The sequence below is a fragment of the Bidens hawaiensis genome, unplaced genomic scaffold (genome assembly GCF_021521415.1).
Source record: "Bidens hawaiensis isolate Kalapana, Puna unplaced genomic scaffold, B.hawaiensis_p1.1 tig00007455_1, whole genome shotgun sequence".
Classification (NCBI taxonomy): Eukaryota; Viridiplantae; Streptophyta; class Magnoliopsida; order Asterales; family Asteraceae; genus Bidens; species Bidens hawaiensis.
Window position 1 is genome coordinate 1,042,410 of NW_027491522.1, and position 18,721 is coordinate 1,061,130.

The 18,721-nt window shown below is 36.2% G+C and overlaps 1 protein-coding gene and 1 long non-coding RNA gene across 2 annotated transcripts; one reads left to right on the forward strand and one right to left on the reverse strand.

Annotated features, from left to right (window-relative positions):
* Nucleotides 1-4,655: 4,655 nt before the first annotated feature.
* Nucleotides 4,656-6,272, forward strand: LOC143635362 (superoxide dismutase [Cu-Zn]). Its single transcript, XM_077103216.1, has 6 exons — nucleotides 4,656-4,769; nucleotides 4,845-4,949; nucleotides 5,049-5,144; nucleotides 5,792-5,823; nucleotides 5,906-5,981; nucleotides 6,057-6,272. The coding sequence occupies exons 1-6, from the start codon at nucleotides 4,694-4,696 to the stop codon at nucleotides 6,131-6,133; spliced, it is 462 nt and encodes a 153-aa protein (XP_076959331.1). The 5' UTR covers nucleotides 4,656-4,693; the 3' UTR covers nucleotides 6,134-6,272.
* Nucleotides 6,273-8,740: 2,468 nt separating this feature from the next.
* Nucleotides 8,741-9,455, reverse strand: LOC143635363 (uncharacterized). Its single transcript, XR_013154044.1, has 3 exons — nucleotides 9,297-9,455; nucleotides 9,047-9,197; nucleotides 8,741-8,971 (listed from the first exon to the last, which is right to left on the reverse strand). It is a non-coding gene; the product is annotated as an uncharacterized LOC143635363 (long non-coding RNA).
* Between the last annotated feature and the right edge of the window lie 9,266 nt (nucleotides 9,456-18,721).

Genomic DNA, 18,721 nt, shown 5'->3' on the forward strand with positions numbered 1-18,721 from the left:
ACTTTCAAATCAATTTCTGGAAGTGGGTGGCAATATTTTGGGCACGCTTTATTTAGATCTTTAAAATCTATACACATTCGCCATGTATCGTTACTCTTGGGGACCATTACTGGGTTCGCCACCCTGGTTTGGTATTGAATTTCATGGATGATCCCCACCTGTAACAGGTCCTGGACTTGCTTATTCATAGCTTTAGTTTGCTCAAGGCCCATCTTCCGTTTCTTTTGAAAAATCGATGTGTATGCTGGGTTTACCCTCAACCGATGTTCGGAAATTTCTCTTGAGACTCCGGTTATATCTGATAGTGTCCAAGCAAAGACATCAACATTTTTGACGAGCAACTGTTTCAGAAACACACAAACTGTTTCTGAAATAGTTGGCTCAATAGTGATTGTCTGTTCCGAGTACTTCGAGTTAATCACACGTTTCTCCGGTTCCGTTCTCACCATACCCTTGGGAATCTTTGTGGGTTTTGACCCCTCTGTTGCAAAGCAGTGTTTGTTAACTCGAATGATGGCTACGCCTGTCCTTGTGGGCACTCTGACTGCACCGTGCGCCACCGAAGGGTTGGCATTGAAATCACTAATCGCCTCGCATCCCAAGATTATATCGTGATTGGATTTTACGGGTAGGACCAGAAATTCAACATCTTATGTCCATGAATGAGTTCCATCACTAAGCGTGACTGGAAACGTTATAACCCCTTTTGGATGCATAACCTCATACTCGAATCCTAACACGGGAGTGTGGATGGGTTTTAAGCACGCGTTGTCATCCTCATCGAGTTGCTCGAAGCCCTGTTCGTACATGATATCGGATGTGCTTCCAGTGTCAAAAAAGACATACTGGGATCTTTAATATCCGAAAAATGCTATAATGATTAACGGTTGCTTCATGCATGGACCCCCTTTCACTTTCGGAAAACAACCGACTCACTCTTCCATTCATCATCATCGATTTTCTTTCGTTTGTTTATACGGATTGGTCCGCCATGAATCATGTGAACATTCAAGTCTTTGATTTGCTTCTTCGGCGGGCCTTTGTCTGCGTTAGCTGACTGTTTCCGTGGTTCTTGTTGAATGTTTTTTAATAAATGTTCGAGTTTTCCTGACTTGATCGCGGACTCTATCTCATTCTTTAATCTTACATAGTCATTGGTGTCGTGTCCAATGTCATCATGAAATAGATAGTGCTTGTTTGGATTCAGGTGCGCATGCCGAGTTAACGGTTGTAGTTTTTTGAACTCATGTTCTCTGTCGTCAGAATTTCAGATGGAGTTTTTCTTATAGGGGTCCATTTTTGTTCTTGTTTTCCCTATCCGCAATCCTTCTGTTTCTACCCTATCAATGATCTGGCGTCAAACTGTTTAGAGGATCCTTCCCTTCTTCTTTCTTGGGGCAGGTACTTTTGAACTATGTTTTCGCGGGCTGCTTAGGCGTCCCTGCCCTAAAAGTTTCTAAATAGCTGCGAAAACTTTAGCAGTCGACATAATACCATCCAACGTCCTGGGCATTCCATCTCTCCCGATTAGACAGCGGATCAGATCGTCACTTCGCACATTCGGCCTAAATGAGCCTCTTAACATGTCCTCGCTTATGTCACCGATGTTCAAACTTTTGTTATTAAACCTGGTGATAAAGTTCTCGATGGATTCGTTATCACGGCGGACAACATTTAGGATCTCCGAGGGGGCACGCATATGCTTGCGCTGTTGGCTAAAGTGTTGCGAGAACTTTGCCACTAAATCATCCCAACTCTTGATCTGTCCATCGGGAAGTTTCTTGAACCACTCCCTCGTTGCCCCTGTAAAATTTAGGGCAAACATGTGACACCAATAGGGTAGCGTCCAACCATTAACTCCTCCAACTGCGTAAAGTTTAATAAGTGATCACTTGGATCAGTCATCCCATTATACTTCCCTAGGTTGCTCGGGATCTTGACATTCATCGGGAAGGGAGCAGTAGTAATCCGCGGAATGAATTTTGACTTCTCAGCGAACGCAGCCGGCCGATAGGGTTATGTGAAATCCTCTTCAGCATCACTGCAGTACTCAGTGTGCTTTACTAGTGTCCGCATTCGACTAGTACCTTCCCTACCATACGCGCGACTGTCGTCGCTCACATACCTCTCTTCTTGGTATGTAAAGTCTCTTTGCTTTTGGGAAGCGTGACTCTGATCATACACGACCCTGCGGGATAGCACTCGCTGAGTCGGACGACCTCTGTCACAACTTCCTTCTTGCTGTCACTCAGCTGATTGTTCAACAACCTCCATCTCTGGAGTAATTTGACTTCGCCAAATGACCGGAGGAGGTGAAGGAGATGGTGAGTCATAGACCAGAGTTCTTGCTTGCAATTGATTGTTCTTCACCATTCTGTCATACTCATCCTTCAACCTCTATTGTTCTTGCTGGTACCACTCGTCCGGAGTTAACATTGCTTTTCCAGATCTAGAGTGGTAACAAACTCGCGCCTCGTCACCTTCAAACCTGGGGAACTCTCCGACTCTGTCTTCCAGAATCGGAGTTCGAGTGTTCTGGCAAGATTCTACCAAAGTTCGTCCAGCTTCGAAGATCGGTTCTTCAAGGACTTCGGTCTGTCTCCCTTTCGCCGGAGTAACCATCGGCAATTGTTGGTTCTGACTCATCACTTCAGGTCATAAAAACTTTCAAAAACTTCCACAAAACCGTAAGATCTAGCCAAAAATCGGATGGCGCCAATAAAGAAGCACAGACTCGAACTGGATAGTTCGAATCTACGTTTCTCCAAGTGTGAGTCTACTGATTTCCTGATGAGGTCATATTCCAGCTAATTACCTGCAAAACCGAGCACCGTGTGCCTCGTCATGGGAAGGACAAGATGAGTGATCTTCCCGTAACCACACTCCAGCGTGAGAATAAGTACTGTACTATCGGAATAAAGTACGAATACAAGTAAATTGCTCTGATTACGTGAGAGTGAATGAATACCTCATGGATATGATTCGAGTATTTATAGCTGAAGGTGGAGGGAAGGTGATTGGTGGAGTTGTCAGTATTAAGATATTCCATATATGCCTGAATGAACATGTGTCGAGCGCTTACAGGATATGACAGTCTGGCCACGTTAGGGAAGGTTACCAGGTGTCCAGGTGTCATCCTTTCATTGGTTGATGTCGCTATCAGAGAATGTTGGAAAAATCTTCTAGAAGTGTGGGGACCTTGCACGTGTGGGGTCCCTTGTGTGGCCCGCGGGTATCTTTCACGGATGCTCAATAGTAATCCGCGAATTATGTCGGAGACCCGCGAGATGTATTTCTTGGTTTGCTGGTAGTTTTCCTACCCTATATTTATAGGATTAAATCGATGTTTTTCTCCTGTTTTTCTCTTAAAATAATGAAAGCAAAATTAATAATATTCCGATATCAAGTTGATGCATTTTCAACATGGATGGGCTTTGTTCCACCAGGCCTGTTAATAAAATAGGCCCAACTTTCTAACAGCAGGGTAAACCAAAGACCTTGTTGCTACGCACCAATAATATTCAGAGACGTAGGCGTTTAGCCTGCACTCGAGCGATGGGCGCGTGTCCTGAGGGGTAGTAGGTACAGTCGGTCTTAAATGGTGTGCTGCTGCTGCTGCTGCTGTATCTATATAATAATAATAATAATAATAATAATCATAATCTGGTAATCGCCGTACCCTATCTATCTCGAACCATCTATTTCTCACTCACAGAAGCGAAGCGCAGCGCGGGGGTGTTCTGAGGTAAATTCATCTTCATCGATTCATTTCTTCACTTTCGTTTGATTCCGATCGGTGTTTTGTATTTATCGAATCGAATCGAATCGAATTTCATTCTGACCATCTATCAGCAGCTTTATGCTCATGCTTTTAGTTATATCGATTCGTTACCTGAATTGAATCACCTTGATTTTCATGAATTTAGTCATAATAATCGATTTGACTTAGATCACTGACGAATTTTGAATCACCTTGATCTTCATGCTTTTAGTTATAATAGTCGATTTGACCTAGATCACTGATGAATTTACTTGTGATTGATGATTGGTTCGCCATGGATTTGCTGTTTGTGCATAGATGGAGAATTGATTGAAGCTAAAACCGCACAGAGTTGTTTTGTTATTGTATGATTGTATATTAATTAGAACGGAATTGGTGTCAAAAGGTTCTTATAATAAACGCATCTGCTCAGTTGTGTTTGAACTTTGAATGGTTTCACATTTTTTTCCATATATACTGTAGATGTATGCTGTCCGATAGAAATCACGTAGTCAAAGTTCGTAACAGTGTCACTTGATCTCGATTAATTTTCTATATAACTGAAAGTGTGAAGATAAGGCTTAGTCAAATTCCCTTGTTTCTTGTGCTTTTCGTTGCCTAAGCATATAAATTAGAAAGACAAACGTGCTTTTTGATATACGAATAAGGATCAAATAAAAAATAATTGGTGCCCTCAAGGATGACTACGTTATGGTTCCACTTTACTCTAGAAACAGGCTAACATGTATACAGCAATAAAGGGATTTTCAGTTTATGCTCATAGTAGACATTTCATGATAACATATATTATGACATTTCATGATAATATATATTATATATCATAAAATATATACAGTTTAGATTTGTCATCTAGGTGCAGCGTTGATAACATTTGTTTATTTAACGCATCAATGGTACAGATCACATACAAAAATGGTGAAGGCAGTTGCAGTTCTTAGCAGCAGTGAGGGTGTTAGTGGCACCATTTTCTTCACTCAAGAAGCAGAAGGTAGTTATCGACTTGTATTTTGAATTTTGATGAACATATTAGTTCTCTGTTTTTCTTATTTGATTGATGTTGCAGGTGCTCCTACAACTGTCACTGGTGACCTTTCTGGCCTTAAACCTGGACTTCATGGGTTCCATGTTCATGCACTTGGTGACACAACCAATGGATGCATGTCAACTGGTACGCGTGTGCCACAAAAATCCTTAAAAGTGAAATAGTGTGTGGTTAATGTTGATACGTAAATATAAAACACTTAAACCTTTTATTATTTGACGGTAGGTCCTCACTATAATCCTCATGGAAAGGAGCATGGTGCACCTGAAGACGAGATTCGCCATGCCGGTGATCTTGGCAATGTCACAGTCGGCGAAGATGGTAACTTCGTATTTCAAGATCAGTTAGTTAGTTTGTTTTTATTTTAACATTCAGGCTTTTACATGCTCAAGATAATTTTGTATTTCCTCCACAGAACATGGTATAATATCATGTTTACCCAACATAAAAGCCATGATATCAAATATAATCATTTTTAATTTGAACATTTATGTTCTTCTTTTGAACCTTGCATTAGGATCAATGTTTGGAGTGTAAGGAAAAAGGAGAACGATATAATGATCATATTATACATTGTGTTTAATCAAATGTAGTATGGGGTAAATACAGTTTTTTAGGTATTTGAAATTGGTATATATGATATTAATTTTTTTGTTTGGATAAATATGATTTTTAGCAAAATTTCATGGGGATATACAAAAATACCCCTTCTGCTTGATCTTTATGGTATTCATTTGATTTATTTCATTTTCAAAATCAGGAGGCAAGTTATGGCTCTGTTTTTTAAATTGCTCTTTATTCCCAGTTTAGTTAAAATAGTCAGCGACCTTTTTAGATATAAAAATCATTGGTCACACACTTTTAAGCTTTCATAAACTATGAATTGAAAATGAGAATGATGTGAGTTCTGTAACATGTGTTTATTAACAATCTAATACTAACTTGTCTTGCAATTCTCATCAACTCAGGTACTGCAAAGTTCACCATTGTTGATAAGCAGGTTGGTTCCTGGCATGCTTTCTTGTAATTAACATCTAATACACGTTTAAGCGTGCAAATTTAACACATATATGTTAATGTAGATTCCATTAATTGGAGCTCAATCCATCATTGGGAGAGCTGTTGTTGTCCATGCTGACCCTGATGATCTTGGAAAGGGTAAACTTCTGGGTTTTTAGTGTTGAATGTTTTAGTTTTCAAATGTGCTGTTTTGTCATATTTATTATGTTTCAGGAGGGCATGAGCTTAGCAAAAGCACTGGAAATGCTGGTGGAAGAGTTGCATGCGGTATCATTGGATTGCAGGGTTGATCTTGATCGTGTGAAAGTGAGGGTGTGGTTTATGTCAGTCAATAAAAGTACTCTATGCTACTTCATTATATTTTGAGTGTGTGTATTTTCAAAAGTAGCTATGCTTGGCTATTGATATGAACACTTATTTTTGGACAAGTGGTTTGCATGATTGTTTGGATTTAGACATTATGATTAGGTATATTCACCAAGTGCCTGGCATACATACTAATGTTCATATCAGTTTACGGTATGTGAACGGATATGCACGTTTGTGTGTATACACGTGTTTATACATTTTGCTTTTAAAATGCGCACATCAGGAGTGCAAAATGTGCACAATGCGCCGCGGTTCCATGATGCTAGGATGATGCGCTCAAAAGCGCATGATGCTTGCACTTTCTAGTTAAAGTGAGTTCTGCATAGGTTCCTTGTAGCTGATCCATATATGACTACAGTGACTTATTTTGGTTACTCATAATAGATTATATAGTGACATGATACATCTCTTATATTTTACTAAGTGAAAGTTTAAAAAAGGTAAAATTGTTATCAATAAATAGTTTGTAGTATGTTTAATAACAAGCGCATCGCAAACTTGATGCATGTGTGTCACACATTATGCATAGGTTTTTTTGGATGAAAACGCATCAGTGCGCATCTATAACTTACAAGCAAATATGCCTGCAGATGCTCACATAAGCCAAGCGAACAAAATTTTCTTAAAAAGGATTTTGTGAACTTGGATGAGAATAAAACATAAAGCTTTAGAGAAGTTGTTAAAAATAGATGATGTATTTAAAATGATTAGATTTTAAAAACAAGACCTTTTCCTAAAAGTAAATGTTGGAGCATTTGTTGCTAATGAAATAAATATTGACCAACTCAAATAGTATTTTCTTCTAGGTGTAAAATAATTTCTATTGTTGTGATAGACTGTCAAATTGAAAATGGATAAGATAGATGATAATTAACTACTAATTCAATTCCAGTGGACCTTCAATTCTTATAATGGATTTGGCATCTGATTTGGGGCCAAAATTTATTTTCCTAAAAGCGTAGCTGGAGTGAAGAGCTTTCTTCATAAATTTTCTACTGGATAAACTACCAATCACTTTGAGGATAAGACTTTTAAGTGGGACCAATAGTTGAATGTGAGATTTGGAACATATCTTTTGAGACTATGTTTGTAGGCGAAATGCAACATGCAGCGCATGAGTACCATCATATCATGTTTCGTTTGATTATGTTACAGGCAGGTTCCAGTTACCGCCAGAGCATGAACTTAGTTTCCTGATTGCTGGATTACAAGATTAGATACAATTGCAAATTAGAATGAATCCGACTCAACAAGCTTGGTTTTTGTAGATTGTTTGTTGAATGAACTCAACTTTGTCTAAGTAATTAAATTAAAATATAAATGAATTGAGCTTACAGTTAAGTTTGTCAAAACAATTTAGAATTTTTTAACAACTGAAACAGGTATAAAAGGAATTTGAATAAGATTAGATGACAAAATAATCATAAAGAAAATGAAGCCTACCCACCACCATCGCTGCATCGGTCATTAGCTCCCCAACCCTGCACCACCCTTACCCACATGATTAATTGCCACCACTGCCGGATCACTGTTGCCAACCATCCTCACCGTCATCTAATGTGACCACCAGTTCAATCACCCACGCTGCCCTTGGTTAAGAGGCAATGATGGTGGCGAGAATATTTTGAGTGTGGACCACGAAAGTGGCATGAGGGATGGTGGAGGCGGTGGAAGGGTAGCAGTAACGTGGCTTGGGTGACGATGGCAGCCGAGGTGGGTGGCTGGGCCACACCACTACAAAAACAGCCAAAAGGTGCGGTGAATTTTGCCAAAAGGTGCGGTTCTAGGACCGCACCAAATAGATGCGAATCTTCAAATATAGGAACCGCACCTTTTAAAAAACCGCATCATCTAACCTGCATATTCACAGCCGCACCTTTTACATCCTAATCTGAACCGCATCTTTTGGTCGCACCTTTTACATCCTAATCTGAATAACTAAACCGCATCTTATAACATAAAAACTAACCGCACCTTTTAGCTTAAATTCTTTTTTTTTTAATTATTTTCCGGAAACAACAATATACAAAACCAAACAATTTATGCAGTTGCAAGCTGCATCTACATACACATATATACAATATTTTATAGATGCAAAACCAAATAATATATTTAAAAAAGGTTTCAAAATGTACAAAAATCATGTTTCAAGGTACCACAAATGCAATCCAAATACAAAAATCATGTTTCAAATATTCAGTACAAAAAACTCTAACTTTCATCCTTGCAACTCAAAAGAGCCGTATTCAATCTTCATACTTGCAATGCAAATTCGAATCCGAAGTCTTCATACTTGCCTAACAAAATAACATATCCAAAGTCTTCATATATATGCATTTGAGTCAGAAGTTAATCAAACTCAAACCCTACTCATATATAAGCGAGTTTATAATTTACGCTTTAGATATAGATGAACATAAAATAGTAGAATCTGGGATAACCTTGGGACGCTTTTAGAAAGTTCATGCCCAGCCCGCAAACAGTTAAACTCCAAACACCTTATTAATCCAATGATCCATTAAGTCTACGACCATAAAGTCAATTTCCTTATGAGAAGTAATCCCTCCTTTATTCCATAACTGAAACAAATAATAAAAGTATCTAAATGTACACAAATAAATAGAAAAGTTGATATTTTATATATTTATGCAAAAAACACTTGCCTTTTCAACAAAATTGTATTGAATGGTCTCCACAAATTCCCGCATGTGTTTAATGACCATATAGCCGCATTCCCAACCTTCTTGTTGTTGGTTGCACTGCAATTAATTCACAATTAATTATTTTAAGCACCTGTAATAAGTAATAACTCGATATAAAAGTATAAAACATACATTCACCACTGTCCATGTAAATTTTCTCCCGAAACCGTTATCAGCTAGACCCGAAATGGTGTAGCTCTCCTCACTTTTCCCCCATTTTAAAGAATCAACAATATAGGCGGTTGAGGTGCCCGGTTCAAAGATAAAAAGCGTCCAATGACCACTAAAAAGTAGAAATTATGAACAATTAAATATGTATGTGTATGACTATATGTATATGAATATATGTATGCGTATGTATTGACGAAAACGTATATATTACCTGTTAGCAAATGGTGCAAGAAAATATCTTTTGTTTCCATGATATTTGAATATTTCTTTGATGTGTTCCACAACAGCCTCCGAATTTGTGTCACATTCTGTACCTTTAATGCGGCTAGGATCAAGGAATGCGCATTTGGATTTGGGCAAGAGAAAAAAATACCTTGAATATATAGATATGAGATAAAAGTTAGTAATTAAGTAAATTATATCCAAATAACTAAATATGTTTTGTAACATATTTAAACAATAATAACTTACATTGTAAACGAATATATAATGCTGAAATCAAGCCATTCCTTTGAAAATATTCTTAACAACTCTGAATATGGGATTGCATTTGCAACTCGTTTGGGGTACATCCCTTGAGGTGAAGAAATGCAAATGGAATGGCGTGTACCCACAAATTTGTGTAAATGATCCAACATAACTCGAATGATACCCGTTTTTTTCTTTAATTTTTCCAATATGGGTTCCAAATCAGGATCTTCCCACTTATCGTGTTCGGGATCATTTACTAGAGTAATTTGTGGTTCGGGCTCAGGCTCAAGCTCGGGTTCGGGTGCCCGTACGGTAGCATATGACGTGATTTGTTGCTGGTCCATGGATAATAACTAAATACGATTATAAAAACATTAGTACATATATAAAAATATATGTTTATATATATACAAATTGATATATAAACAAGTTTTTGAAACTAACCGCGTTTAAAAACCCGTCTTTGAAAGGATATAGATTTTCCGTTTGATTTTGGTCATCTTCATCAACCTAAAAACAAACAAATCGTTGAAAAATCGAACAAAGGAACAATATAAAGAAGAGTAAATGGGTCGGCTACCAAATGATAGGACGTCATGTGTTTGTCATGGAATTGGGATGAGCCATGATGCACTTCATCAACCTAAATTTACAAACAAATTGTTATAATATGAACAAATCAAACTAAATTAAAAAATAATTATTAGATTAAATGGGTCGACCTTCTGTGGACGGTAACTTGAAGTGTCCGAGGTATCATCATCATCTATTTGTAGCGAAGCATCCACTCTCGGGGCACTAGATGAGCTAGGTACCCCTTGGTTCGCAAGCTACAATTTAACAAAGAAAATATTATAGTAACTATTACTATATTGATATACTAAAATATATTTTAATATAAAAAATACCCTTATCGCATCTCTTGGCCATTGAACGATCTGGTCAACCATTTCTTCAACTTGTTTAAGTTCACTCGTCCTTACCACTTTGTAGACTTTCAACGTCTTAAATTCATCAACGACATCATCCACCGTAACCTTGACACAACCTTCCATTATTGTTTTACAATGTAGAATTGTATCAGTGCTCGGCCAGACCATACCATCAGCCACTTTCTCTAGTGAATCACCCACTTTTAGTAACAACTCACAACTGGTGTGGCTCTGAAAAATCATTCAACATTTATAATATATATAACATTTTAATATAGCAAATTATAAATATATTACCTTAATAGGTGGATAGTCGACTCGTATATTAGGTCTCGCATCCACCTGTGGTACCAACACTTTATCATGATTCACATTCTGAAACAATCCACCATGAGCTTTTGTATAACCTATAAATACAATATAACAAGCAAATTAATTATAGATTATTATGCTATCTATGAATTCATGCTCTCATAATGGCTATGATGTTAAGAAAAGAAGAGCTAAATAAATTACAGATTTAATAATGATTTTGGTACTTGTAATTAGTTACAACAGAAATGCAGTTTCATGGGCAGGTTGCATTGGGTTTACTATTAATTTTGGTAAGTCAAACTGGGCAGCCATTCAGTTCTGAAAATAGCAAAGCGGGTCACACCAGGCGGATTAACATTAAGGCATTCTGGAAAAGAAGTCATTTATTTAGATCCACCCGTTCTAACCCACACCCATTTTGACCTGAACTCTTTCTAACATAAATCAAAATAACCTTTTTTAAGCTGGCCCGTTCTGACCCGCACCCGTTTTGGCCCGTTCCATCAGCACCATTTAAGAAGTTTTGTTTTGATATAAAAGGATTTTACTTTTGTGAATGTTATATAAGTATTACACTGCTAGAAAAAGCCACTTTCAAACAATACAAAAAGGATTTGAAAATATAGAATATGTGTACAGGATGCAAATCAAGTATATAACTTTAATAAATAGTAAACAAAGACTAGAGTATGTAATCACATCAACTTTGGTCAATCTGACAAGTATCATAGTATTTTAATCATCAATATCACTTGTGTAAAAGTAGAAATCACTTTTTGCATACTCCTACACTCCCACATAAATAGTAAAATACTATAAATCTATAACATGTAATCACCACATAGTTCAACATTTCAGAAGCAGCAGAGAATACGAATATTAGTACAGTTTAGTGACATCTAAAGCAATCCTGTCAAAGTAACATCTAAAAAAGATTACAAATAATAATAATAATGCAGATCTTTGAAGGAAACACACACAGTCATTACCGATAATCTGGGATAAGGTCCTTGATCGTCCCTCATGCTCGGGTCCAATAACTCGAACTAGCGGGTCTTCCTTATTTTTAGAATAGCTCCCATCAGCTATCATACTTTTCTCCACTCGTTTCTATAAAAAAGATATGCTTAAACATTCGGCTATAATAATTACAAATCAAACTAAATTCATTTTCATATAATTAAATAACATAATCATTTACCAAAGTGCCAGCCTTCTCAATTGCAACATCATCAAGTGAATACAACTTGGTATCTTTGTCTTTTGTTACGTGACCCATTATAAACAACTTTGAACGTTTGTTTAGTATTCCTTTAAGTACGGGGTAGCTTGATTCAAGTTGAGGCCATACAGTTTTCATCTTCCTTTTCATACCACTCCATCCATCGCGCCCTACATGAAGTTTGTGTTTTTTCTTGGCATTGCTAGCTTTAGCTTTCTCTCTTATTTCCTTCACACAATCAACAAATTGTTATTAACTCAAAATTACTAATAATAATAAACAGCTCAAAAATACCTGATATTCCTTGCTTGTCCTTTGTTTATAGAACTCCTCCCAGTCCTCAATTTCGATAAATTTATATGCTTTGTAAGCTTTCTTGGTATCGGGCGTTGCGTTGTATATATAGTCTCTAGCAAGACAATGTCTAAAGTTAATGCCAAGTCTTATAGCCCACTTCCTCATATACGCTTTCGGGGCATCAGTATCGATTATCCAATATTTCTAAAGTTTAAATAACATCAAGTTAAAAATATTAATTAATTTATAGGTATTCTATATTTCTTATAACTTAAAATATAATTCGTACCTTTACTTCTAACCACAGATTATCAAAATCTTTATCCTCAAATTTGGACATTTGAATATGACATGGAAAGAGATGTTGAACCTTCATCCCATAGAATGACCTGAAACGTCCCACTGTTTTTGGGTCATCACCAGTGGGCTGATTATTTTCATCGAAGTTTATAGCTATCTTCTGATCGGGGTATCTTCTTAAAAAAAGCAGGGCCACGCTTGGTTGTTGATTTTCTTTTCGTACTCTTACCTTTGGTTGGTTTTTTTTGCCATGCTACATATGATAAGTGAATTAAAGACAAATACACATATGAAAGAATCATAACCCCACAAACAACACATGAACTTAATTATACCGGGACCACATACAATATTTAAATCCTCAACCACACCAACCCAAATATATAAATAGAGCAAAGGGGCTGTGATTTTCAAGAACAAAAACAATAAAAGAAGACTTTACAATGGCAGTGGATTGAAAAGATGAGACTTTTATTCAATATTGTTGTTCAATTTTATTTTCAAGAATGAAAAATGAACTTACTCTCTGGTGTATGATTGAGGACGAGCGGCGGGGTCTGGCGTCTACCATCGAGGGCGGAGAGGATGACCGACGAGGGCGGAGAGAGGACAACCGGCGAGGCAGCGGAAGCTAGGGCTGGCTGTAACTGCTCTGTTAAAAACCTTAGTATTAGTGAAGCTACTAACTAATTAAGTTAATATATTTTAAGGGGAAAGTAAATTTCGTTTGGAGGGAATAGGGGGGGGGGGGGGGGGGGGGGGAATAGATTTTTTTTGGGGGGGGGGGGGGGGGGGGAATAGGTAAAAACTTGGGGGGGGGGGGGGATTAGGTAAAAAAATTGGGGGAAATGGGTAAAAATTATTTAAGGGTGTAGACTCGGCTCATCTGATATTACTGAAGCTTGAATTGAGTTCGAATAGAAAGTTCAAAGATTCAGCTCGGCTTGAATAAGCCGGAGGACTTAATTTGATACAAAACCGACTCAAGTTAATTTTCAATTGAAGTTAATAAATTTTAAATATAAAATTAATAAACTAACTACGATAAATAAAATTTTTAAATGAAATAATACAAACACTCGACAATGTCTCATTAACATGGATAATCAAACATGCCATTTTTTATCTTCATCATTCTCGTTTATTCTGCATTAAAAAAATAAACAGGCTATTATACTAAAAAATAAGAATAAATTATATTAATAAATTGGTTATATCAAACCTTCATCAACGTAAACTCCATTGATGTCATCACGCAAGTTTGTGGTGTGCATAAAGTTGTCGTAATTAACCGGTTCAGTATCGACCGAAAATGGTGGAAGATCATCAAAGTGGTCGTATTCGTCCTCGTTAACAACATTATCAACACCAAGAATGCGCCGTTTACCTTGCAGTACAATGTGGTATCTTGGTTTGCTCGGGTCCTTGACATAGAAAACTTGTGAGACATGTCTTGCCATAACGAATGGTTCGGATTTATAGCCATGAGTTGCAAGGTCGACAAGTGTAAAACCATATTTGTCAACTTGAACGCCTGTATGGTTATTTACCCACTTACATTTGAACAAAGGAATATTGAAACCAAGATAGTCCAAATCCCAAATTTCTTCTATAACACCATAATAAGAATCTTTGGCGATTTTTATCAATGTATCACGACGTTGTCTATTGAACTCGGTTGTCGATGCTATAATTGTAACTCCACTATTCTGCACTGCACTTTTTTTATCTTGATCATGGGTGTAAAATGTATAGCCGTTAATGTCGTACCCTTGATAAGTATCAACTATAAAATCTGGACCTTGTCCTAACCTTTTTACGGCTTCATCAACATCAGTTTCTCTTACCTTCCTTTTCATCCACTTCGACAACTCTTTGTTTTGAGTTTTTATGTACCATATATCATCCTTACCCAGGTGTGTCAACCGTAACATTTGCATGTGTTCATTAACATATGGAGCAAGACATGTCATGTGTTTAAGGACCACTAAATGTGCATCATGTAAATCTTCGTGAGATGACGAGAATGTTTTGAAACCAACTCTAGCATGGCCATCAAGTCGTCCGGAGTGACGAGTTTTAGGAATACCAACACTGTCAAGACCCTCCACATAGCCTGTGAAAAAAAAAGGTTATTATATTGTTACTTAAAACTAATACATGTAATATATTATTGATAGCATTACCTTGGCAGAACTCAATCACCTCTTCAGAAGTATACCCTTCAATAATACTGCCCTCTGGTCGATGACGATTTCTTACATAACCTTTAAAGACACTCATATATCTTTCAAAAGGGTACATGTATCGTAGGAACACAGGACCACAAGCCTTAATCTCTTGTACGATATGAGATATTAGGTGAACCATTATATCAAAAAATGATGGTGGAAAATATCTCTAGTTCACAAAGGGTAACATAAATGTCTTTTTGCCATTTATCCAGTTGCTCTACATCAATAACCTTTGAGTGAATGTTGTTAAAAATAAATAGAGCTTTGTGATTGTATGTCGGACGTTTTCTGGCAACACTCCACGAATTGCGATAGGAATCATATGTGTCATCAAAACATGACAATCATGAGACTTCATTCCGATCAATTTACAGTCTTTCATTGACACTAATTTTTAAATGGTTGAAGAATAGGTTGATGGAACCTTAATATCATGTAAACATTGACAAAACTGTCTTCTTTCTTCTTTTGTTGTATTATAACAAGCGTGCGGTAGATAAATACGATCGCCTCTTTTTTCCGGGTGAAGCTCTTTGCGTATATTTAGAAGTTTCATGTCTTTTCGAACCTTAATCCCATCTTTAGTTTTACCCTTAATATTTAATAATAAGCCTATCAAGCTGTCGCATACGTTTTTTTCTATATGCATAACATCTAAACAGTGTCCAACCTTTAAATCTCTCTAATAAGGTAAATCCCAAAAGATTGACTTTTTTTTCCAGATGGCTCCTTTCTCAACACGAGATCTTTTTCCCAACACAGTATTTAATTTTTTAACTCGCGAAAATGCATTGGACCGTGTCTTCATCGTCCCGGTCTCGATATTTCCATCAAACTCAACCGTTTTATTCCTAAAAATGTGACCCTTCGGAAGGAATCTTCGATGTCCCATGTATACATGTTTTCTGCAGTTTGTTAACCTTGTCGCGCTTGTTTCATTTTCACAAACCGGGCAAGCTTTCTTACCCTTCGTAGTGTATCCCGACAAGTTACCATATGCTGGAAAATCATTTATAGTACAAAAAATCATGGCATGCAATTTAAAGTGTTCTTTCTCATAAGCATCATATAAGTTTACACCTGAATCCCAAAGGGTTTTTAAGTCATCAATCAACAGAGACAAGTACACGTCAATATTATTACCAGGCTGTTTTGGACCCTGAATCAACAACGACATTATAATGTATTTCCTTTTCATGCATAACCACGGTGGAAGATTGTAGATGCATAAAAGAACCGGCCATGTACTATAAATACTACTCATGCCCCCGAAAGGATTAAACCCGTCTGAACTAAGACCAAACCGTATGTTTTTTGTCTCCTTGGATACTTGTTATCAATTGTTCGCCACTGAGGTGAATCCGCAACATGTCTTAGTTTTCTGTCAATTACACGTTCATCCGAATGCCAACGTAATAATTTTGCTTCTTTTTCGTTTGAAAACAACCTTTTCAGTCTCGGTATGATAGGGAGATACCACAACATTTTAGCGGGCGGTCATTTTTTTTTACCTCATCGTCATCAACTTCATCCGAATCTTTTTTCTGTTTATACCTCGATGCACCGCACACAACGCATTTATGTTCATTTTCGTACCGCTCTCTATACAAAAAAAAATTTATTTGGACACGCATGTACTCTTTCAACTTCCAATCCCATCGGACACATAAGCTTTTTTGCTCGGTATGTCGAAATTGGTAATTCATTGTCTTCCGGAAGCATGCGATCATGCAAAAATACTAATAGCTCCGTGAAACTTTTATCGCTCCATCCGTTTTTCGACTTTAAGTTACTCAAATTCAGCACCACATCAAGTTTATTAAGTCTATAACCGGTATATAACGGTTTTTCTGCTTCTTCAAATAGGTGTTGTAAATTTTCTATTTATGATCGCCCATATTAGTCTCCATATCATGTAACATTTCATTTAAATTGTCATCGGGGCCAGTCAAATGGTTATCATTCTCATCAAGGTTTGATGAGTCGTTGTTGTACGTACTATTCAGGTTTGATGCGTCGTCGTTGTATGTAGTGTCATTAGCGGTCGACGACGTGCTAAAAACAGCTAGTGATTCTCCATGCCTTGACCAACAATCGTACCTAGGCATAAAGCCATTTTCGAACAAATGTGCCTCTATTTCAGTGATATCCTCAAAATATTGAAATGTTTGACATACGGAGAAAGGACAACAAATTGACCGACTTCTTTTTTTTACGCGATTTGCTTCAGCGCACTAAGAAAACTTTGAACACCGTCTGCATAAATTTCGGATGTATGCGAAGCTTTGTACATCCAATCACAATCCATCTGGAAATAAAATATTCAAACAAGTGATAGGTAATATATAGACGAAAGTTGTAACATTATAATATTTATAAAAATGATGGGTAATATAAAAGATTTTAGAAAGGGCATAAGCTTATGAAAAACTATAGTCATTTAATAACATGCATATATAAAATTTAAGATCCCAAAAATAAAATAAAGAATAAAAATCCAATCAAATTCAAAAATTAAATAACATTAATCTGGTATAATAATTTTTAAAAGTTTGTTTAGAAATATTTACCAAATAGTGTTGTTAAGTAGCTTTTTATTTCTAATCCATACTCTTATTGGATAACTAAGAGGGACCCATGCCATATCTTTATTTTCCTTTTATTTTAAAAAATAGTGTTAACATAGATCTAAAATTAATAATATTTTACAAGTATGTCTATTCCTTTTTCTTTTTGAAATTCGAACTAAAAAAAACTTATCCGGTTCACAAATGTATATATATAAATAACCTATAAATAAAAACCAAACAAAAACCTTTTATAGCCATACGAAAAATTCCAAATAAACTCATGAGCTTTCTTCCTTAACATTAAAATTATTTATATTTAACATGATTAACTATCTTCTCTATATACACATTCATTTACTCTTCATGTTCAATACCAAAAGTTTCATAGGGTCATAGAGGGATGTAGATTGCCGACAAAGAAGAAGATAGGATTTACTTTAATTAATTGCCTTTTGCATTTAAGTAAATAGTATAAATAATTAAAATTTCCGGTTATCCATGTTCAATAAAATAAATAATTTAGTAAACCATTTTTTTTTCGCAAGTGCACAACGAAACATGACTAACATGCCTAGTACTATTATTTGTATACTATCAGTTATCAACTATCAATTATCAACTATTAATTAGTATAGTGCTAATGAGGCGAGCCCGAGAAGAGCTTGAGCTTTTAAAATAAAGATCTAAACGAGCCGAGCTCGAGCCTAGTCGAACTCGGGCTCGACTTGTTTGCACCTCTACACACACATGTGTGTGTATATTATATATATAATACACAAATAAGCATAAATATGCATATACACTTACAAATAACAAAATATATATATGCACATACTTATAAACAAATCAACAGTTAATAAATGCAATAAAATTAAATTTTCCATACCTTAATTAATTTGCTTGGTATTTGAATGATATTCTTGATCACTAGACAAATCGAACTTTATATCTGTATACGTTAAAATATATTTAACAATACATAAAAATATAAAAGTAAACTAAAATATACCTTCCTTGGATCTTCATTATAATGGCCAAGTTTGAGTTGCATATAATATGGAAGATAATTGTAGGCTGTTCATGTTGGAAGAAAAAAAAAAGATAAGAAGAATAAGAGATAATATATAGTTTGAAAGTTGAAATTAATTTAAATTATATATGTTATTATCCATATGAACCGCACCTCTTTTGTTATCCACTATCAAAAGATGCGGGTGATGTTTGACCGCATCTTTTGTTTATTGTGAACCGCACCTTCTGTGCTAATTTAGTTAAAAACTTTTTACGTTAAAAGG